This window comes from Physella acuta, unplaced genomic scaffold (assembly GCF_028476545.2).
Source record: "Physella acuta isolate Inbredline_101_S28 unplaced genomic scaffold, ASM2847654v3 ptg000236l, whole genome shotgun sequence".
Taxonomy (NCBI): domain Eukaryota; kingdom Metazoa; phylum Mollusca; class Gastropoda; family Physidae; genus Physella; species Physella acuta.
In genome coordinates, this window is record NW_026731755.1 from 88726 (window position 1) to 112406 (window position 23681).

Here is a 23681-nt window from a genome sequence, read left to right on the forward strand (position 1 = left end):
ATATATATATATATATATATATATATATATATATATATTCTACAATTCTTGTGGTTGGGGGGGGGGGGGGGGTGATGTGCCGCACCGGTCGAAGCCCGACCTAGTGACAACACTGATTTCGAATATTAAATTTATTCATTTATTTTATTCTACCTGCTTGGTTTATTTTCGTAACGTTAGATTGTATACAGGCATTTAAAATTATTCACACGAATAAACACTAATCGCCAATGTCAGCTGCGTATCAAACGCTACATATATACATATAAATATGTTCCCAGTTCTGTATGTAGGCCAACGTTCAATGTAAATCAGTGGTCCTCAAAAAATGTAGTTCTTGATAGAGTTCGTAAGTTTAATCAAGGTTATTCATAAGCGTTCTTATGTCGAATTAAGATCATTCGATAGAGCTTGAATTTTATTGATTGTGTACGTCTAGTTTACTTCATTCGATAGAGTTTGTATGTCTAATAAAGAACATTCACTAAAGATTATATGTATGTCGATTTTATGCATTATTTTTTTTATCAAATAAAATAGTTCTCGGCATGGTATGCCCAAAGTAGATTATAAAATGGCCTAAACATGTTAATTAATATATTGAGATGTCGAAATTTTTGTTCCGACTTGGTTTTTTAAGAGAAAGCTGTATCGAAGAATTTGTTTTGATCAACTTTCCTTTTTACAAGCGTTTTATGACACTCACTTCCTCTGTCTGTCTGTCTAGATCGAAACGCCGGAGCGAAAATTCGGACACTTCTAACTGACAGATACGGTTCGTAATTGGTACGTGGGTCAAGACATGAAGACAATGCATTATGACATTAAATTTGACTTAATTGGATGCCTAATTATTCTTTTCATTTGACCAAGGACTTGAACCCTTAATTACCAGTATGAGTTAAATCTGCCTTTATTTTTGTTGACAAAGTGTCTCGTCAGCACTTATTTTCTTTACATACATAAGCACTTACATATAAGCAATTCCTCTGTACTGCTATCTATTTCAACCAATCATAATTTACTTCCTTAACTGTCAGCGATCAGAGCTATCAATACATACGCACGAAGATCTATTCAGTATATGTTACGCTTTCAACGCGTATAATTGACCAATGTTGTATCGTTCATTCAATCAAAAAATCAGCTCAGAGCTAATTGAAATTATTTTCTTTCTTACGCAGCGAAGGCGGTGCATTGAGTTCATAGTGAAATTCAACTATTCAATAGACTGACGTTTTAATAGGATATTAATACATTAAACTTTCAGAGGCCCAGGAAAGACAGCTAGATTTTCATACGTTGAAAAGAAACTAGAATACGTCAGATCGAAATAAATAAAGGCAATCTTTGTTAAAATGTTATATGTTGAATAATGTAATAATTGATCCGGTATACACAGTCTATAGTAAATATTACATTATAGGATCGTTGAAAGTTTGGTTTAAATGTAAATAAAAGTCAAAAGCAAGTTCTTTAATTTTATGCGCCTGTTTATTTTGTAAATTAACCCAACGACCTCACTACGATAAACTGTTAAAACACACAAATAAAATATCTATTTACATTTGTAAAAAAGTTTACTGGCCCTTTAAAAAATTATCCTGCTCCCTATTATAATGGACAACTGTTTACAGCTCATTCACATATGTGTGTTCAGTCAGTAGCGTAGCGAGGGGGGGGGGGGCGGGGGGACATATATATATATATATATATATATATATATATATATATATATATATATATATATATATATATTGTTTATATCAGGGGTCTCCAAACTACGGCCCGCGAGGTCCTCTCATCCGGCCCTCGGAGACCTTTTTGTCCACAGAAAAAAATGTTTGTTGTATGTGGCTGAGGAAAAATGCCACCCCAATGAGATGCCTGGAAAAAACTCTGACCCCCGAAGTTATATTTGATAGTTAATGCGGCCCTCGGGCTGAAAAGTTTGGAGACCCCTGGTTTAGATTGATACAATTTTTGTTTTGTCGGCCAACATTGTTTGGGCTTTTTCTTATTTCTTCAGAGTGCTACTTTCAATGTATTTTACATCATAGCGAAGTAATGACATACTGATAGTAATTATATATATATATATATATATATATATATATATATATATATATATATATATATATATATATAATACACGTATATAGAACGTATTAAAAATTCGGCGCCTTTTTTTACTTTCTCGTATATACGTAGTATAGAGAAAGTATTGTAATCGTGCACCTCACTGATACGTAAAAAACATAATTTTGCTATCTTGTCCGTATGTCTGTGTGTCTGTGTCTGTGTGTGTGTGTGTAAACACGATTACTTGAGTACCGTTACAGCTAGGTTGATGAAATGTCATATATAAGTATTTTATCAAAATCGTAGATCCGTATCAACTTTTGAGCGATTTCCGATAACCGGAAGTGGTACTTTTTCTACTTTGAATTTTTCAAAAGCCTATAACTTGAGTACTATTTCAGATAGATAAATGAAATTTCACATGTAAGTAAAAGATCTAACTCTCTACCTTCTGTTAAATTTCCGTTGACGGGAAGTACTAATTTACGCTATTTCCGATTTCTCAAAAACGCATCTAAATTTACAAAGTACTAATAATATTGCTTTTTTCTATGAGATTCTATTTTATTTTAAAAAGCTTATGTATTTAAAATGGATTAAAAATCATAACTATATCCCGAGTTCCCATCCCCTGTTGTTTTATATAAGAATATTCGAGAAAGTTTAGGGGAGATCACTCCCGGTTTTATTTGCTCTTATCGCTCCCCCTACAACGAAAACCTGAATACGCCTCTGGTTTTAAGGTATATATATATATATATATATATATATATATATATATATATATATATATATATATATATATATATATATATATATATATATATATATATATATATATATATATATATATATATATATATAAATATATGTACGTATGTATGTATGTATGTATGTATGTATGCATGCATGTATGTATGTATGTATGTATGTATATATGTATGTATGTATGTATGTATGTATGTATGCATGCATGCATGCATGTATGTATGTATGTATGTATGTATGTATGTATGTATGTATGTATGTATGTATGTATGTATGTATGTATGTATGTATGTATGTATGTATGTATGTATGTATGTATGTATATATGTATATATGTATATATATATGTATATATGTATATATGTATATATGTATATATGTATATATGTATATATATATATATATATATATATATATATATATATATATATATATATATATATATATATATATATATATATATATATATATATATATATATATATATGGTAATGACATACGGATAGTAATTATATATATATATATATATATATATATATATATATATATATATATATATATATATATATATATATATATATATATATATATATATATATAGATAATACAGGCCCTACATTGGCATTTGAGGTAAACGTTATTTCTAAATGGTCGTGACTTATGTGCTCATTAAGCTTTGTACGCCATCCGCTCCCCCGTGTTTAGAATTTATAACATTTTCAATTAAATGTCCCTTTGTAAATATAGACTTTTTACTTCGCCTTGAGTCGAAACTTTTAATAGAATTTTCTGCAGGCCCTAATTCTTTAAAATTTGATACGTATGCCATAGATTCGATGGTAATGTAATGTGGCATAAAATTAGACTTTTTTTAAGATGTTTGACATGTTGTTTTAAATTGGTTAAAAATAGCTATATTATTATAAAGTACTAACTTTCCGAGCTTAAACACACATTGTGTGCATTAATTTGAAGAGCAATTCTTTAGGCCATGCGATTAGATTCATTTATAAATGTTCAGTTACGGTATAGTACCGTATAGCATACCATCTAACTTTTTCTTTGAGCTATTTAAAAAGTGGCGCATTATTATGTATTTAAAAAAAGTCCTTTTATTCATTTTTCCATAAATATAGCCTATACAAGCTTGTTATCAAAATAATTTTTTTTCATGTAAAATTACCTTTCTGCCAGTTTCTGAAAATGTATGAGCATAATATGCGTGTCGTGTAAATAAGTTTTATGTGTAAGTTTAATTTCTTTAATTAGATAAATAAAAATCCAGAAACAGAAGAAACAATTATTAAGAAATTCTGTTAAAAATACGATTTTTATTTCTTTAAGAGCTACTGATGTACAGGTTTTAAAGACAAGTTTTTGTAGAAGTTTAATAAACGTATTTAAGGCAATCACTGTTTGATATGTACAAAATCTACAAAATATTGTAATTGTGCTTAAATAAAACAGTCTAAATACCTAAAGGAAATGTGTTGTATCTTTAGATGTGAGTACTTCTTTTTATTTACAATATTAAGCTTTTGATTTGAATTTGTATTACATTTTTTTACAAGTTTTTCCCCTTTATTTTACTACTTTGTTTAAAAATGAAAGATTTTATTTGCTTGATTAAATTGGCTTTTGGAATTAAATGTTTTCACATGCTAAAAAGATATTTTTTAAACACATAATAATAATTTTCTTTTTTACCCTGATAAAGTTAAAATTTTTACATTCAAATAATTATGTTGATATAAACATTTATACATGTTACAACATGTTCATGGTTAAACATTAATGTAAATGACAAGTTAAAGAAACAAATTTGCTATTATATTTTGAATTTCAGTTTTGCAGCAATCACTGGAATTTACAAAAGTTTGAAAAATCATCATTTCCAAATCTAATTTAAAATAATTGTTTGGACTAAAGCATGCAGTACTATGTGTTTACATTAAAAGTATTTTTGTCTTAAGCCTGATCAGTAGAATATATATTTTTTATGAAGTAAAAATATGGAATTCCATAGAGAATCCTTTCAAAAGGAAAATGAAAACACTTGTACAATTAAGTAACTTCACTAATTATTTTATGTTAATAAAAAACTATTTTATTATTTATTTTCAATGTGTATTATATAGCTAACAGTTATTTTATTTGAAAAATATAGTTGAGCCTATTTATATGATTAAATATTTTACAGAATGAAAATATTTTTAAAAATCTATGTTGAAAAAATTGTAAAAGATTATTACTCTTTACAATCCATGTTTCTGCATTTTTAAGTTTAATAACAAAGCAAGTAGTTAATTCAATTAAAACAAGCATGTTTGAAGATAGTAATCTAATGATATTTTTTTTGGAAGTTTAAAGATCAAAAAATATATTTATATTGTACTGAAATTGCAAAAGATAAAAAATGTAATTAAGTTATTTTAGTAAATTAAAAATATATTAATTTTTTTCAAAAACTTTATTTAAATGGTAATTACATAAAATCAACTGGTATATTCTGAAAAGTTGTAATAAAAATAATATAGTTAAATAAATATTTTATTTTTTCTAGACATTTTTTTGCAGCAATAGTAAATTACCAGCCCTGATACAATTAAGATAATCGTTGCAGCTGGTAATCCAATGGAAAGTCCTAGAAGGGTCTGTAGGTAACCTGTATTGATTTTAAAAGAGCATACATACTTATTATAATAAGATACACATACATAAAACATTATCATACTTATGGAAGCCATTTTGTTTTATTTTTATATAGGTGATCAGAAGTTTATTGTATTTACAGTTTGCTAGTTTAAAAATGAATGATGTAAATTCAAAATTCACTAGTAGCTATGTATAATTTATGTAAACCAGATGAATCATCTAATATCCTAATATTAGACAATATAAAATAGCTGACTGTTAACCATATGAGTGATTTAATAGATCTATAATCTGATTTTACTAATTAAACACTAAATTAAATTAAGATCTATTAAGTCATTAAGAATAAGTTTGCTAACCAACAAAATTATTATCAATAGCAAGCTAAAAATAACTGTGATAGAAATAGTTTAAAGTATATAACTTCTCAAACAATATAAAATTGAAAAATAAACATACTTGATTCTTCAACTCTGAAAATATATGAGAAAAAGAAAACAGTTAAAAACAAGAAATTTAAGAAAACAAATGACTAATCGACAAATAATTGTGTCTGAGTTATTAAAAACTTAAAACTATTTATTTCTCTATATGTGGTAAAATATTTTCATAAAAATATAAGCTGGTAACCCTAGTAACTTACCGGCAAACAGTGGAACCATTTTCAATTGAGCAGCGTTCATTCCCCTTGCATGGATTTGTTCGATTTCGTAGTTCACAAGTGGATGCATAGACTAAAAAAAAAGGTTTTGTGTTGACAAATTTTTAATTGTTCAAGCCTTTCTAGTTTTAAAGCATATTGAAATGCATAACATACTTCTCCTTTTTGTGTTATATATGTGCATGATCCTTGTAATAATTTATTTGATTGTTATGATACTTTACATCACATAGTAAATGTCAGTTCTTAAATGTATTGCACATTCTATGTCTTGACAATGGCAAGACATGAAGTTTATTATCACTATTCGACACCACAATTTTCACCAATAGGCCAGGCTCCACTACAATATGAGCATTGAATAACAAAGTTTCCATCCTTTGATACTTTGTAAATTCAAGTTATGGGATGAATATCTACAAGTAATTAATTAAATTGTATCTCTGGTCTTACCTGGATTAGATTCCACAGTGATATCTATGATAACAGAAGACTTATTGTTCAAGTTACTGACTTCACCAATAGCTAACTGTAGAGAAATTTTCAGTGCTTTTTCTGGGTTGGTTTCAAGGACTTTGTCAATTAATGCAGCGAGGTCTGTGATGAGACTTCCCTTTCTTCAAGAAGAGAAAATGTTACAGATGAATTCTAATAGAATGAATACTATTTGAGATATGAAGTTAAATAGAAAAGGTTTTAAAGGTTTAAAGCGAGACATTTTAAAAGGACCCATAGAAAATTAAAAGCTATTTAAGGAGGAGAAAAGTCAAATGCACAAGATAAAATTGAATAGAAATATTAATTAACGCATTTTATATGTGTGCTTAAGCAATCAACAGGTATAAATACAGTATTTCTTTTCTAAGTGGGATGGCGTGGTCTAGCAGTAGAGCGCCAGTACAGCACAGTATTTCTTTGCTAAGTAGAGTGTCCCTGAGTCCACTGATAGGGAAAGTAAAGGATGTTAAGCATATATTGACCACCCTATCCCTTTTACATGCCAAGGTCATAGAACCAGGTGAACTCTACTGGACTGTGAAGTTTGAAAAGGCACTTTACTACGCTACTATTTCTTTGCTAAACTCTTACCTCATTTTCTTTACTTTAACATCAAGTATAGCCAAGCCAGTTGCATGAAGTCTCTTGAACATCTAATGAATAAATGCAAATGTGTTTGCAAATTCACAATATGAGCAAATACTTGGGAAAATAAATTAGAAAAAACAGACTAATACAACATTAACATATTTTTAGACAGTTCAGAATTCTTTTTTTTTCCTGCTTTATATAATATTAGTAAAACAAATTTTAAAAAATTATGAAAATTTTAGGCCTATTAAATGTTAACAATTGTTTTTCCAATTAGTAGTTTTTATACTTTCAATGTTCTCTTCTTGATATTGCCTAGTTTGCATTTGTAAATATATAAATAGAGGTTAAAAGGGAAATAGCCAAAATAAATTCTATATTTTTATATATCGTGTTTCATTAAAACAAAGAGGCAAGAAGCGCCCTTAATTCATTTTCTTGGCACTATAACTTCATATATTGTGAATTCTAAGATTGATAAATAGTTATAACTCTATATGAAGCTTTCTCAATAAATTTATTTGGGAAATTAGTGGCGTACTTTTTTTTTAATGCCACTTCTTCATTTAAATTTGCAAAAATTAAAACACTGCTTTTGTTTTTTTTAAAACTTAGATGAAACAAATTATTATATCTCTGCAGACTCATAGATTTCAGTTTTAAAAACTTCTTTAACTGGATTTCTCAAAACATCTTTGTTAGAAAAAAGGGTAATAGAAAGTTATTTAAAACATAAATGTAAGCATACATGTGATTCCACTTCTTGCTTTAATGTTTTGTAGTCTGTGCTGTTAACATCTTCTAGTTCAAGTTCAGACACATCCATTTGAAATGTGATTTGAACATTATGAGTTGAAGTTCCTACCAAAAAAAACAATGTGTCAAAAAGCATTTAATTTTTTAAAAATAGCTTAATCACTTACAGACAAAATTAAATAATTATAATACAGTTTTGTCATGTAAATACAAATGATTGTATTTTTTTTATTTAAACCGAAAACACAAAAAAATGTCTAAAAAATCATTCAATTAAAAGTAGCTCAAACAACTACATAAAATAACATATTGTAATGCAATTTTATTAATTAAACAAAACCAGCATGTGTATCTGAATTTATAATTACAGACTCAAAAATAAAATTTTGATTCTGCACAAGAAAAATATATTTGTGTACATAAGAGCAATATAAATAAATGAAACTACCATGACACTCGGAAGCGTTTTGACTGCTAACCACATAGCCATCATTGCATGAACATGTATAGCTGCCAACAGTGTTTGTGCAATTCTGTTGACAGTTTGATGTAGACAAGGCACACTCGTCTGTGTCTGTTGTAAAAAGTGAAAATAACATTTGCTTTTGCTTTTGGTTAACTGACCATTACTGACACAATAAAACTGACATTTTAATTGCATATTTTGTAATATTTATCAAGTCTAATGGTACAGAGGAAAAATGTCGGAAAACTCCTTAACTTTAATTTTAATTAAGAGCTATTTAAAACAATAAATAAATGCCTTAATTATACTTCATTTTTCCCATTTGTGGCCAAGACTAATGAGATGGATAAAGTAGAGTTCATCTGTTTCAGTGACCTTATCATATGCCGGTATAGTGCGGTCAGCACTATGACCAGTGGCGTTTACTTTCCAGCACAAATTTCAGACACCCATCAGAGCTGAGTGAACTCAGGGTGGACATCACACAGCGTGACCTTTAACACCAACCTTTGCATGTGAGCCCATCTACATCGAGTGACCAACCAGTTGTACAAGAACATGTGTAACTCCCTTCAGTGTTGGTACAGTTCTGGTCACATTTTGATGTTTTTGTCAGGCATTCATCTTCATCTGCAAAAAGCACATTACATGCAATAGGTGCTAGTTTTTTTTTTTTTTTTACTCTTTTATTAATTAGGTGCAATATTAACTCTGTAATTATGTTTTATTAAATCTTTATTATTTGTTATAAATTTTACTGCTACTATAATTGTCATATTAAGAAAATGTAACTAATGTAAAAGTAAAATGAGTAAAATGTATGCAGTAATTAAACCAATAAAAGAGAAAATACTAGTATTCAAAAATATTGTTTTACAGAATCAGCAATAATAGGAATACTCATAAAATAAACTGCTCAAACAATCATTTCTAAATATCTAAATATTAGAGAAACTATGTCTTCATACAATAAAAAGATATCTTAAAGCATGACTCTAAAATTTAAAGTTGTAAAGAATTGTATAAATAGGAACCTACCTTGACATTCTGAAGCATTCTGGCTGCTAACAGCATAGCCATCATAACAGGAACATGTATAGCTGCCAACATTGTTTGTACATTTCTGTTGACAGTTTGATGTAGACAGGACACACTCATCAACATCTGCAGTAGAAAATATAAATCAGATTTGATGTAGCTTTAGATAAATTGATTTTAACACAAAATCATGTCTTTAATTGCCAAGTTCAAGTGAACAGGAGACTTCAAATCTGTCTTATGGATCCTCAAATTTTATATTTAAACATTATACTGGGAAGGCATTTCAAAGCAATTATTGGCTTCCTTGTACCTTGCCCTAACAATGCGACCAGCCAAAACAATTTTTTTCATCATCTTCTTAACTTTATTGTTAGAGTAAATGTCCTCCAGGAACCTCCAGGGAAAGTAGAAGAGAGGGCGCCCAAGACAGACCTGGAGGCGGAGTCTTCTTGAAAAACTGAAGCCAACAGGGATGTCTTGAGAGATGACAAAATTAATAGCCGGGGATCGGAAGAAATGGAAGGAAATGGTTGAGGCCCTATGTTCCATAAGGAGCAAAGAGGACTAAGTCAAGTAAGTCAAATGTCCTCCAACATTATAATTTAGTACTATTTGTTAACTTGTAATGTATCATCTGGATTGTTGACTCCAATTTTGGAATCCCTATTTGTATTTTAATATACTACTTTACTTAATTGCGAAATATTTTTATCTCATATTTTATTTTACAAAAGCTTAGTTAAAAATTAGTCAAATAAAATTTTGATATGCTATGAAATTGCTATATCAGCATTAGGATACATGCCCAACTATATTTCTTAAAAATACTAGCTAAAAAAAAATTTCCCTAACATTATCATAACAAAAAAACATTATAATAAAACTTAAATCAATACCCCAAACCTTGCACCTATGAATGTTAATAACAGGAAAAAGATATTATGAAACAGGCTATTGTTATGTATCATTAACATTTATTTGAGCAGGTTATTTTACATTTCTAGACAGCATTAAACTTGCTCAAAAGCACTTACCTTTGCATGTGAGACCATTTGCGTCTAGCGACCAACCAGGTGTACAAGAACATGTGTAGCTCCCTTCAGTATTGGTGCAGTTCTGGTCACATTTTGATGTTCCTGTCAAGCATTCATCTATATCTGCAAATAGTGCATTACAAAATAGGTGTTATTTTTAAATTTTATACAGGTGTTTTATTAATTAAGTGCTGAATGAAACAGCAACTGCTTTCATTTTATCTAAAATACAACATATTTAAAAGAAAACATGTATTATTTTTCTTTAGAAATTTATACTGCTAGCAAAATAGCCTCTTAGTTAACTGTTGTATCAAGAGTTGAAAATTAAAGACATTTTATAATAAACTGAAACACTTTCATTTAAAACTAAAGAAAATATTTAAAAAGAAAGTTTTTTTTTTAAAATTTGCAATGTAATTGTAAGGAATATTTTTGTACTTTAAGTGAGATAATGTTTTAGATTTCAAAAGAGAAAAAAATGAATATTTGTAGCAGAGCTACAATTTTATTTCAAGGAGCATCAAATGTTAGCTGAGCTGTAAAAAAAAAATGCTTGTTTTTAACCTGAGCACGTGTTGTTGTTTGAGTTGTAAGTGAAGCCAGGGAAACATGAGCAGTTGAATCCACCAGCAGTGTTGTTGCATTGTTGACTGCAGTTGTTAGTTGAAGGACTCAGACATTCATCTATGTCTGAAACAACATACAGCTCATCAATAATATTGAATAACTATATATAGATAATCTATAGATAATGATAATAGATAAATATAATAAGAGAGAAACATGTAAGTTCCTGCACTTTAAAAAATAACCCACCAAACTATAAATTTGTTCTCAAAGCTAAAATATATTTTAAAATATTAAATAAAAATGTTAGTAAAATAAAAATGACCTATGTTTTATTATAGTGGATTCCTGTACTTAAAAAAATATCATGCTCAAACTATGATCTCAAATCTAAAAATATTAAATAAAAATGTTAGAATAATAAAGATTACATATTTTTTATTATAGTGGATTTACTATGGAAATTATAGTGGAATGGATTATAGTGGAAAAACACACCTGCACAAATGTCTCCGGTTCTTGAATAGCCTGATTGACACTCACAGGTAGCATTTCCAGGTAAATTGACACAAACTTCGGTGCTTGAATTACACACCAAATCCCCAGTGACACATTCATTAATGTCAACATTACACAGCGCTCCTGGTTAAAGCAAATACAATTTTAATTATCAAAATGGATACATGTCTTCAATCTATTCCTCAAAATCAAATTGTTGATACTGCTTTTAGTAGTTTTGTACTTGGCAGAAAAAAGAAGGAGTACAATGCAGGTGTTTAGAAAAGTTGAGAGAATATATTGCATATACTAATATCAATTGTAGTAATTTGAATTTAACTCAAAAATCAGTAAGACTGACCTCAATAAAATAAACCCACTCCTAAAACTGCAGCTGTCTACTTCTACACTGAACAAACTTCTATAAAAGATGCCCTCATCTGTAAGTAAGACCCACCCTTTAAATCTCTATCGAGATTCCACCTCTAAATACAATACCTAATTATTTATTCTGTTACCGCCTCAATACACAGCTTACCTCTACATACAAAACCCAAATTTTTAAACAAATCCCACCTCTTGTATCCAGCGGCACCACTATGGCCATACTCATCTCTATACATAACCCACCTCTATTTTCAAACCCACCTCTATGTCATCCACATCTACGTCCAGAACCAACTCTATACATAACCCACTCCTATACATAACCCACCTCTATATACAAATCCCAACTCTGTGTACAGAACACACCTCTATATCCAGAATCACCTCTATAAATAACCCACCTCTATATCCATAACCCACTTCTAAATCCAATACCCACCTCTGTATCAAATACCCACCTGTATAACCAGACTTGCAAACACAACCAGTAGCTGCATCACAGTGATCTGACCCTGAACTACAGCTGCATGTTTGGTTACAGTTAAATCCCCATGTCCCCCCACTGCAAGCTGAAAAGTAGTAATTTCTGATTATACTAAACTGCAATTAAGAATTTAATGATGATACTATAAAGCCATCACACATAAACTGATTACAGAAAGAGAATTTAGTTGAAGGCTATTCCAAAGACCACATAAAGATTTCATGATTTGTTTTTCATTATTTAAAGAGTAGTTTAATATTAAATCAATTTTATTTTATACTGAATACAAATGTTTTTATACTAATATAAGTGCTCTCAATTTAATTACTGCAACCAAATTGATGTCAAATATTGTAATGGCTATCCACTAAAACTTTTCTGGAGTCATTGTTATGATAGATTATAAATATATATCATGATGTCTCCACCTCTCCCCCCTTCTACCCCACAGGTAACGGTACACACCTGGACCTTAGTCCAGCGGTATTGTAAGGCTGACCGGGCCTCAACCCCAGACTGCGGTCACGAGGGCGGAGCCTGAGTCATGTGACCTGTAGGGTAGGGACGCCACAGCCCGGTCACTCTACCTTCTCCACTCTTCGGAGCTACACGTTTTTTTGGTGCTAAGGCACTTGCCATCATAAAATCATACTCATTTTGGTTCTATGGCACTTGTTCTCCACTGAGAAATTAAACGTAGGTTTGGCAACGTGTTTAGAGGATTGTGTGGCTTCATTGGAAGGTAATTAACACTTACTTTTATTAGCTGTACTGTTATAATATTAATTAATAAGTATGGATTAGTATAAAACAATGTATAAATGAGAAGGATATTTTTTAGTAATGTTTATGGTAGGCCTTGTGTAAAGCTAATGTAAATGTATTATCTTTGTAACAATTGTAAAATTGTATGTGTCTGAAGTCTTAATGAATGTGTATATCACAAAGATGTTAGGAAGTTTGTCAAATATATTTTACAGCCGGCCACTTGGGGCTAAAGCTTAGACAATACAGAGGTCTGTGTGTGAGCAAGTGTGACCACGCCGCCCTGAAAACCAGTCACCCATTCCAGGCTAATCTAAGTTCTAATGTGCTCCTATGTCAATTATTCTATCATATATGTAGTTGACAACAACAATAAACTTGTACATGAAAATGTACTGACCAATACAGGTGCGTCCATCATTGTCCAGCATGGTGCCAGCTGAACAAGAACAGGTGTAGCTGCCGTCAGTGTTGACACAAGATGAATGCAGTGTGCACTCATTGTCTGTGTCATTCAGGCATTCATTGATGTCTGTGTTTGCAAGATTATAGAAAATATCTGAATTAGTTATTAATAAATACTATAACATCTTAAAAGTATTATTTTAAAATATTACTTACATTGTAAGCTCATGCTTATTCTTTAATGTTGGATACTTTATTTTTAACAGAACATATTTAAAAATTAAAAATTGGGTTTTATTTTTGTAATTTATAGGCCTATTTGTATAATATAGTCTAAACTGCTATTTAATCAATGAAACATTTTCAAACGTTTTTTTTATTAAGTTTAACTGAATATATTTTCTCAATGTTTAAGAAAGAAGATCATGTGAAAATTCCAACAATTCTAAGAAAGTAAATAATAAATAATTCAAATTAAACTCATTGAATAATGCTAATGTTTTAAGACTACAGAAATATGCTTCACTAGTTACAATAAAAAAACTTTAACTGTTAAAAATTTCAAAAATTAAAGTATGTTGCAAAAACATAAATGATCATATCTAAAAAGTTTTGAATCTAATTATTCCTGATAACCAATTCTACCAAAAAAAAGCATAAAGTAAAGCTATTTTTTATGATAATGTACACTCATTAAAGTAAGACAGAAAATTGCAAGTAGAATGTTTACCTTCACACAGGTTACCTTCCTTTAGTATAAACCCTCTAGGACACAAGCATGTGGCTACTTTACTAGCACTAACACTGCACCCATAGCTGCAGTTTATAGCCATGCCTTGACATGGATCTCTTACTGTAAATTATTCAAAAACAATTGTGTTTATATTGGCAATCTTCTTGATTGACAATATAAATATAATCAATTTATTCCAACACATTCCAGCATATAAACTGCACTTGTAGATGCAGTTTGTTTTTCAATCTTGTCTTGAATCTCTAAATTTTAAGTAGGACTACTCATAATAATACTGTTTTATAATATAATGCTATCAATACAATTGTAAAAATAGTCAGATTATCATGTAATAAGGGCTTTCTTGCTTAAATATAGTTTCAAATTTAAGATAAACAAATTTAGTTTCTAATTATTAAAGCCTTTCAAAAATTAAGTTTAAAATCCTATTTGGTATTCTAGTTAATAACCCCTATACATTCGGTTAAGTAGTAGAATTTAATCTCTCATATTCGGAACAATAAATTTCAAAGATTGGGCAACCTTTGATACATGTGGTCCAGTCCTCAGAGAGATAGTAACCCTGCCAGCACATGCAGTTGTATGAACCAGGTATGTTCTCACAGATATGTTGGCACTTATCTGTTTTCTTCTTGCACTCGTCTATGTCTACAGGTAAAAATAAAAACATTTTGTGTTTTGGCGCTGAGTAAAATGATAAACCAAATGTCATTTGTTTTAGTTGGTTAAAATAGATTTAAAATCTAATATTTTAGCCAATTTGATCTTCTGTTGAAGAAAAAATTTCTAATGGAGAAAAAAAAATAAAGATAAAAAAACTACATAACATATTTTTACTTTAGTTAAATGTAACATAGAACTTCAATCCTAAACATACATTTAAGTTATAAAGTATTTGTAACGCAGTTTATTTAAGTCTGTAGCTTTGACAAGTCTATTCTATTTTCCCTAACTTGAGTCAGAACTATTTAAATTTAATTATACTTTTACATTAAATACTAAAATTATTTAATATTTTAAAAAAAACATCTATAGTATTTTTTAATAGAAATAAAACAACAAACCTTCACAGACATTCTGAGCATTCCTGGCATATCCTGGCTTACATGAACAGCTGTAGTTGCCTACTGTGTTGACACAAACTTCCAAAGTTTTGTCACAAATTGTGTTGGTGTAAATGTCTTTACACTCATCAAAGTCTACAATCAAATATGGAATAATTTAATCAGTGACTTATTACAAAATATGAGATTTTTAAAAACTAATCATTCAGATTAGTATTATTTTGATTAATAATAAATACACAAAAATTATAAGTCCAATTTATTTAGTATAAATAAGTCCAATTTAGAAAGCCATAACAAATAGACTCAGTCTGATCAATGATTACTCTAGAACAAACTAATAATAACTTTTTTATTTATACATGGCATTTAAACAAACTTCATTGTCAGTGGACCTTGTCAGTCATTTTAGAACAATTTAAAAAACTACATCACATTGAATATCTAGTCTAGAATGGTATAATTGTTTGCTCACTCACCCTCCAACCCACTTTTCAACTAAGGTCATTATCACATAGAATGCATTAAAATCAATTTTTAACATGTATTAATAAAATGCAAGTCGCAGTATTCTTACCTACACAGGAACCATTTTCTTTAACAAATCCACTAGGACAATCACAACTGTAAGAGCCAAATGTGTTTTTGCAGACAAACCCTTCAGGGCAGGCGTTGGGTTGTTTGCACTCATCCACATCCAGTTCACAGTTTTTGCCGGTCCAGTTTTTGTCACAGACACAGCCAGTGACTGAGCTACAGTTTCCATGGCCACTGCACTGGCAGATGCTTGAGCAGTTCTCACCATAGTAGGGTTGTTTGCAGGCTGGGATATAGACCAAAAACAATTTTTATTTTTGAAAAATACTGGCTTAAAATTAAATTTCAATTTAAAAAACTCAGAAATGTCATTTTTAATTGTTTTAAAAATGTAAAAAAATATTTTAAAAATTATTTAATAAAAATATGTAGTTTTTTTTTTTTTAAAAATTATAATTTAATTTTAAATACTGACCAAAGAATATATTATCTTTTTTCAAGCTGTGATACAGAGCCTATTATTTTTTTCAAAACATTTATTTAAAATTAAAATATAATTTAAAAATACAAGCAATGAAACCATTTTTCTTTGCTTTCTCTTGTAAAAATAGTGGTAAATATCCTTTTTTAAATTCAAATTATTTTTAAAATAAACAGTATCAACATTATTTATTTATTTTGCAGGCCATGGCATTAAGCAACAATATATTCAAAATATAAAGTATCACATTTTTGTTCTTTGCAAGTATAGTTATATTTAGTTTAGAGAACACTAAATTTTTATTAAGATGTTGACATTTTTATTGTACAAGGTTTTTTCTAATTTATTCTATTTTAGAACTGAATCATTTTATTTTAAAATCAGAATAATCTTTGAAATTGAAATCATAAAATGTTAGGCCAATATTGTGTATATATTTGTAACTTTGTATTTACTCTACCTGTGCATGTCACCCCATCAGTTGCAAGCTTGTATCCAGCATTGCAAGAACATTGGAAAGAGCCTTCAAGATTTGTACAGTTTTGGCTGCATGGTTGGGCTACACTTAAACACTCATTTGTATCTGAAAAAAGTAATTTTTTAAAAATAATAAATTGACAAGATATTTTATTTCCTTGCCAGTATTCATAATCATTTGTGATGCTAGGTGGGGTGTCACCCATAGAGGCACCTTGTGGTGTCACCCCCAAATTAAAAAAAATTATAATATATGTATATATATATATATATATATATATATATATATATATATATATATATATATATATATATATATATATATATATATATATATATATATATATATATATATATGTATATATATATATATATATATATATATATATATTTAAGGCTACGAAGGCTACAAAGGCCTCAAGATATATATATAGCTGTACTTGGTGTCACACTACTCTCATTTTGCCTAATAGCATTTATTTGTTAGAACATTAAATTAATATACCTATTAATTAATGTGGGGAAAAATGCATCATTTTCATAATAAAATTATTAAATTTGGTATCACCCCTAAGTAACTTGCAATTTTTGCCTTGGTGTCACACCCCATAAATCCCCCCCCCCCCCCTCTCCCTCAAGACACCTCTGTTTTATAATTAGAATATTGTATTAAGAGATTTTTACCTATGCAGCTTGAGTTGTCATCTGGATCCACTTCATAACCCAATCTACAACTGCAGGTAACTTGTTCATTGTTGACTTGACAAACTTGTTGACATTGATAGCAGAGCTCTTGGTTTTTAGAGTCTGTAATCAGATTGTTTTAAGTGATAGGGAGAAGAATGAATATTATTTCAGTTGCAATAAGAAAAAACATTTAAAAATTCAACTATTTTAAAAATTCATACCTGGAATCAACAAGTACAAATAGCAATAACGAAAGTGTGTTACGATAGGTGGAAAAGAGAACATGTTAGTTGCAAAGTCCCTTATTAAAGAATGCTTTTAAGGTAAAAATTATATTAATCGGTGATTATTTAAATACTTAAAAATACCTAGCCCATGTTTAAAAGTTCAATTACATTTGCATGCATACAAAAGAACATATTAAAATGAATGCTTTCAACTTATAAAAGAAATCAATACTTGCAAAATTTGCATTAGGTTTAAAACATAAGAATTTGTATGATATCACTACAAATTTGTCTTCTGAACTTTTATCTTCTAGAATTTCAAGATTTTAATACCATTTGCAAGCATTAAGATCTTTGCACTATAAAAAGAATGTACACTTTTTTTTTAAAGTAAGCCCTAAAGGTAATACAAATTTTAATATGATTTTTAATTTCTATAATGCATGACAATTCAAATTAAGACATAGGTTTATGCTAACCAGAGGTGTGAAAACTGGTAGATATTATGAATATAAGCCCACACAGACCAGAATAAATAGTTGCTATTTTGGTCTCTATAACCTATGTTGATGTGAATTTCTGCAATATATCTTTAATTTTTGCCTCAGAACAGGTATAAATTTCATCATAGTTTTAAATTACTATTTTTTTAACTTTTTTCTTTGATCTACATGTTCAACTTTCAAAATCCTACTAATAATAATTTTCTATACTGAATTCAATATCAAATTCAGTACTTGATGCACATGTGAAGCTATTTGTATTTAAAAAAATAAACCTGTTTCCAAGATCATTTCTAAAATGGCTTACATAACCATCTTTTAAAATTTTTAATTTCAATAACATTTTATTTTCTATTTAAATCAAATATTAAAACTCATTACCCATTGTACATGTGAAGCCATTTGTATCCAAAGTATAACCTGGCTGGCAGGAACAAGAGTAGCTGCCCTTGGTGTTGGTGCAATTCTGTTGGCATTTGGATGTTCTTTCAGCACATTCATTGATATCTGTCAAATTAATATATTTTCAATAATTGTTAAGGTAAAAAGAAAATTTAAATATTTATTTTTGTGTGTCTGCTATATCAGTTAATTATTTAAATCAGCTACTATTTGAAAATATATGAGCTAATTGCAATTGATTAATATTGAATTTATGGGCATTAAAATTGAAATTAACTTTATATGGTTTTATAATGAATGATTATAAATATAGTAATTGTATTCTTTCATGTTGTTTTTAATAGTGGTGCAAGTTTCAGGACAAACAGACAGTAAGATAAGGGTTAAAGTATGTACTTTAGTTTGGGCTAATGTTAGTGAGGTTGCTTCCAACAAAAACATGCTATAATTTCACATAGTTTTCAAAAATTTTCAAAAATTTAAATTTAACTAACATGATGATAAAACCAATTCCATGACATTTTCATTCTTTGTTTAAAAAAGTAAAATGTAAAATAATTACCTGAACAGCTTCCTCCATTTTCTAAAACTTGTCTGTAACCAGCTTGACAACTACAAAGGAAAGATCCCTCTGTATTGGTACACACTTGCTCACAAATGGTCTTGTTGCTGCATTCATCAATATCTTTTTTGTGGCAAATACATAAAAATATGTTGTTATTTAATGTATTCAATGTATTCAATGTAGTAAATTTAGTCAATGTATTCACTGTATTCATTGTATTCAATGTATTCTAAGTATTCAATGTATTCAACGTATTCAACATATTCAATACATTCATTGTATTCGATGTCTTCAATGTCTTCAATGTATTCAATGTATTCAATGTATTCAATGTATTCATTATATTCAATTTATTCAATGTATTTAATGTTTTCAATATATTTAATGGTTGCAATATATTCAATATATTCAATGTATACATTTTATTCAATTTATTCAATAACGGTAGCAAAAGTATTACTGTAAGTTAATTCCAATATCAAATATATAAAATATTAACTACTTTAAATAAAGTACATGGCTTTTGTACTGCTACAAGTGAGTAATAATACAATGAATTAATATCATCATCTATTACATTTGTGCTTCTTTAGACACAAGGGTCAGATGAAGTAGAGTTCAACTGTCTCAAAGACCTTGGTATATAAAGTGCAATTAGCACTATACCCAACTAATATGGTTTCCAAAACGTGATTCAGGTACCAATCAGAGCTGGGTGGACTCAGGGATGTCCAACAGACTTGAACTTGAGACTTTAGGGTTAGCAGTTGTAAGCTCTAGCATCAGAAATATAAAATACTAACCAACACATCTGCCATTTAATTTCTTAAATCCTATTGGACAAACACCACATGTGTAACCAATGGTATCATTCCCTTGTTCAGCTGCAGTTAAGTCAGTGCAGTCCTGTCCTTTTGAACATGGTTCATTTGCACAGGCATCAAGTTCTGATTCACAGTCGTCACCTAGCAAATTTAAATACAAAATTAAATCCTTTAAATTTTTGGCTGCAAGTTTTTTTAAATATTAGGCCTATCAAACAAAATCTGCTTTTTTTATTCTAAAATTATATTTCTATTTAAATTAATCTATATACTTAAGGGCTAAAAAAGTAATAACTAATAGATATTGTTTTTATTTAAACATTAATATTCTTAACATTTTCAATTATTAATCAGAACAATCATTTATAAAAAGGCACCTATGTTTCCAAAGACAGCTATGAAAGAAAGTAAAAGAATAAACAGAAATTTAATAAACACTATTTTTTAAATTTCTGAGCTGTTTTTTTTTTTCAAAATTATAATTTACGTAGATCTAGATAGTTTTAGTGTATTGCCAATGGAAACTGATTTTGGTTTTTGAAATAAGCTTAATAAAATGACAAAACAAATTTGATGTTTAATTCATTCTATATAAAAGTATTTAAAACATTTTTGTATCCAAAATGTCTTCTTTTCCTTTCTATCTAAACTGATTTGTTGATCTATGTTTCTAATTGTCTTTTATTTCTTTAAGTTAAATTATATATTTATAATAAATCTATAATTATATTTCAATTATCTGATAAAGAAAACAAAAAAATAATTAAATTAATTTCAAACCTGTCTGGTAAAGAAAACATAGTAGAATTGAATTAATTTCAAACCTGTATAGGCAGGGAAACAATCACAGGTTAATATCTGGAAGCGGCCATTAAAAAACTCTTCCTCCCTTGTGATATCCACATTACAGATGCCATGTCCACTGCATGTTGGACACACTGTCACAGGTATAAAAACCACAGGGGAGTATGCGTCTGCTGAGTCTTTGGCCCTGACCCTAGAAAAAGTTTTAGTTATTAAATAAAATAAATATTAATCATGGAATTAATTCAATTTTCTAGGAGTATAATTGATTTGCCATTGTTTTTTTATGTCAGAGAGTACACTTTTAAAAAGTGGGCAGTTGAAGTAATATGTCTCAGTTTTACTTTACATGAAGTAATATGTATATGTTTTACTAAACTTAGAGAGAGATTAAAAATCAGCATTTGCTGCCTTTAGTCTAACTGAAATCGGATTTCAATTGGAGTTACATTTATTCAGGGAAAGAACTACAGACTCAACCCTAATACTCAATCACAAAACTCATCATAAAAGCAATCAACCTCTCTACAACTCAAATAATGCATTCTTCTTATTTACATTTTATAAAATATAAAGTTTTAACGTTTTACTTACTGAAGAAGTATGGGGTTCTTAGAATCTGGTTTGTATGTGAGCACTCCATCATCGCCAACTATCACATCGCTCACATTGCCAACAATTTCATATGTTATGTTATCGCCATCACCATCTTCAGCAACAAGTTGTATTGTGGACTGAACTCCATGTTGAACCAGCCAGCGACCACTACTGCTTAAACTGCTGTTTCTGACTTGCAATGTGGGTATGTTGTTTGCTGGTAAACACGGGAAATTTGTACTCACCGTGAATATTATTTAACTTATGTAAATAACTGTAGTAATGATACTACTAATATCAAACAACATACAATTCTGAAAACAGGTCAATTTGGTTATTAGTAATATTGTAATCATAGGCTAAGTTTAATGTTCAGAAATATGGATTAAGGCTATGGTATGTCTTGGCTTAAGGCTATAAATAGGATTAACATTAAAAATTAAAAAGCCATGTTTGTGTATTTAGTTTACGACCATAATCTAAGTTGCTTTTTATGGATATTCCATTGAAGTGGCATTATTGGACACAGGTATAACACATACCCCTAAATAAAATTTATTCTTTTATATAAAAAGATAACTCAATTAACTTCAATAAGAGTAAATTCACGTGTTTACTTTTACATAGTTTCAAAATTCTAGCTTCTTCTAACAAAAACAGAAGCGAATAAATAAAGAATAAATTTTAAACCCAAAATTAAAATAGGCTACTTATAAAAACACCAAAAGAGAATTGAGCAGTAAACTCAAACACCACTGATTAGAGTATACAGCAATAACCTGTCAAAGTAAAATTGAAAATGTGGTTTATTAACCAATAAGATTGTAAACATTGTGTAGCACTTTGACTCAATATATCAATAACCATGTTAACAGAATTGGTCTTCCTTTTGTGACTTATAAACTGATCTACCCCTGCACAAAAGTATGTTCCCCCTAGATGTGTCACTAACTAACTGTTAAAGAACTTTTCTATATTTATTGTTATAATGGGAATTATGTACATTCCTATTCAAAACTATCTGTTCTTACCTTAATCCTATACAAATAATACTATCCAGTTTTACAAATTAATCCATTCTCTCCTAAACTCATAAACAAGACTATTCTTACCTAAGCTTTTATGCAAAGCTTGCATCTCTTCACTGAATTCTTTAGTACTTTCAGCAAATGCCACGTCACCAGTGGCCATGAAATCAAAGATACAAGCATCATTGTCCCCACAAATTTCCTTGGCTTTATCAACTTCAGCTGGGTCTGCTTCATCTCTGAACATGGGAATGAACTCTGGATGTTGGTAACTGCTGGTGCTTTCCCCTTCCTTGTAAGAAAATACACTTGTAGCTGTCGTGACCACCCCTAAAATTGCGCAGGTAGAGAATAAGACTATTATTTCACAAAAAGGGCATGCACTAAAAATTGTATGCATTAAATGATGTTGCATTGATTTCTGTGTATAGTTCATATTGTCGTATCAATAAATGCATGGTTGGGTTTAGTGTTTTTTTAAACGTATAATATTAAGTAAGTCACTTTCATAACATAGACTTCAGACCTAGATCTAGAATCTAGAACTAGATCTAGATCTAGATCTATATCAGATAATATATCACTATATCAAAATTACTGAAACTTCATCATCGATTAGAAAAGGGTGGCTAATTGCTAACTGCTTCAAGGAATTTTTTTTAACATTTCTGTTTCATGAATAATGAAAGGCCTGTCAAAAAATAATTAATCTTTTACACATTTTTCAATGTTATTGTTTTATATGGATTTTCTGTTCTTAATGGCTGCATATGACATCATAAAAGCTTTCATTTATAAAAAAAATAGAAAAGCAGATATTTACATGCTTGAGAAAATTGTTGGAATAATTCTCTCTCAGTCAAATTTGCTGATAAAACAACCCCATCTGGAAGGATGAATTCATCTGTCATGTTGCCATTGAAATTTCCCAGAAGACCCTTTGTTTCACCCTGTAGATCTATAGGTACTTCGGTAACAATTGTAAGGCTTCTCACTGCTACATGTACTTGAATTGTTACACCTGTAGTTTTAAACAAAGTTTAGTTATGTTAATGTATATAGATTTATCA

At 29.3% G+C, this 23681-nt stretch overlaps 1 protein-coding gene across 1 annotated transcript in view; it reads right to left on the reverse strand.

Moving 5' to 3' along the window:
* Positions 1-5344: 5344 nt before the first annotated feature.
* The window catches only part of LOC131938174 (uncharacterized), a 41062-nt gene continuing 22725 nt past the window's right edge, over positions 5345-23681 (reverse strand). Inside the window, exons 26-53 of the mRNA XM_059296087.1 lie at positions 23435-23632; positions 22696-22941; positions 21581-21800; positions 21007-21179; positions 20162-20323; positions 19356-19478; positions 18773-18898; positions 17659-17781; positions 16958-17080; positions 16057-16302; positions 15480-15614; positions 14938-15063; positions 14392-14514; positions 13657-13788; positions 12466-12576; positions 11621-11764; positions 11120-11245; positions 10553-10675; positions 9516-9641; positions 8985-9107; positions 8460-8585; positions 8004-8116; positions 7256-7317; positions 7016-7108; positions 6620-6783; positions 6149-6239; positions 5965-5978; positions 5345-5515 (exon numbers count right to left, since the gene is read on the reverse strand). Of these exons, the coding sequence (XP_059152070.1) occupies positions 5388-5515; positions 5965-5978; positions 6149-6239; positions 6620-6783; positions 7016-7108; positions 7256-7317; positions 8004-8116; positions 8460-8585; positions 8985-9107; positions 9516-9641; positions 10553-10675; positions 11120-11245; positions 11621-11764; positions 12466-12576; positions 13657-13788; positions 14392-14514; positions 14938-15063; positions 15480-15614; positions 16057-16302; positions 16958-17080; positions 17659-17781; positions 18773-18898; positions 19356-19478; positions 20162-20323; positions 21007-21179; positions 21581-21800; positions 22696-22941; positions 23435-23632 (3800 nt within the window). The 3' untranslated portion in view covers positions 5345-5387. The remainder of the gene's footprint in view (positions 5516-5964; positions 5979-6148; positions 6240-6619; positions 6784-7015; positions 7109-7255; positions 7318-8003; positions 8117-8459; positions 8586-8984; positions 9108-9515; positions 9642-10552; positions 10676-11119; positions 11246-11620; positions 11765-12465; positions 12577-13656; positions 13789-14391; positions 14515-14937; positions 15064-15479; positions 15615-16056; positions 16303-16957; positions 17081-17658; positions 17782-18772; positions 18899-19355; positions 19479-20161; positions 20324-21006; positions 21180-21580; positions 21801-22695; positions 22942-23434; positions 23633-23681) is intronic.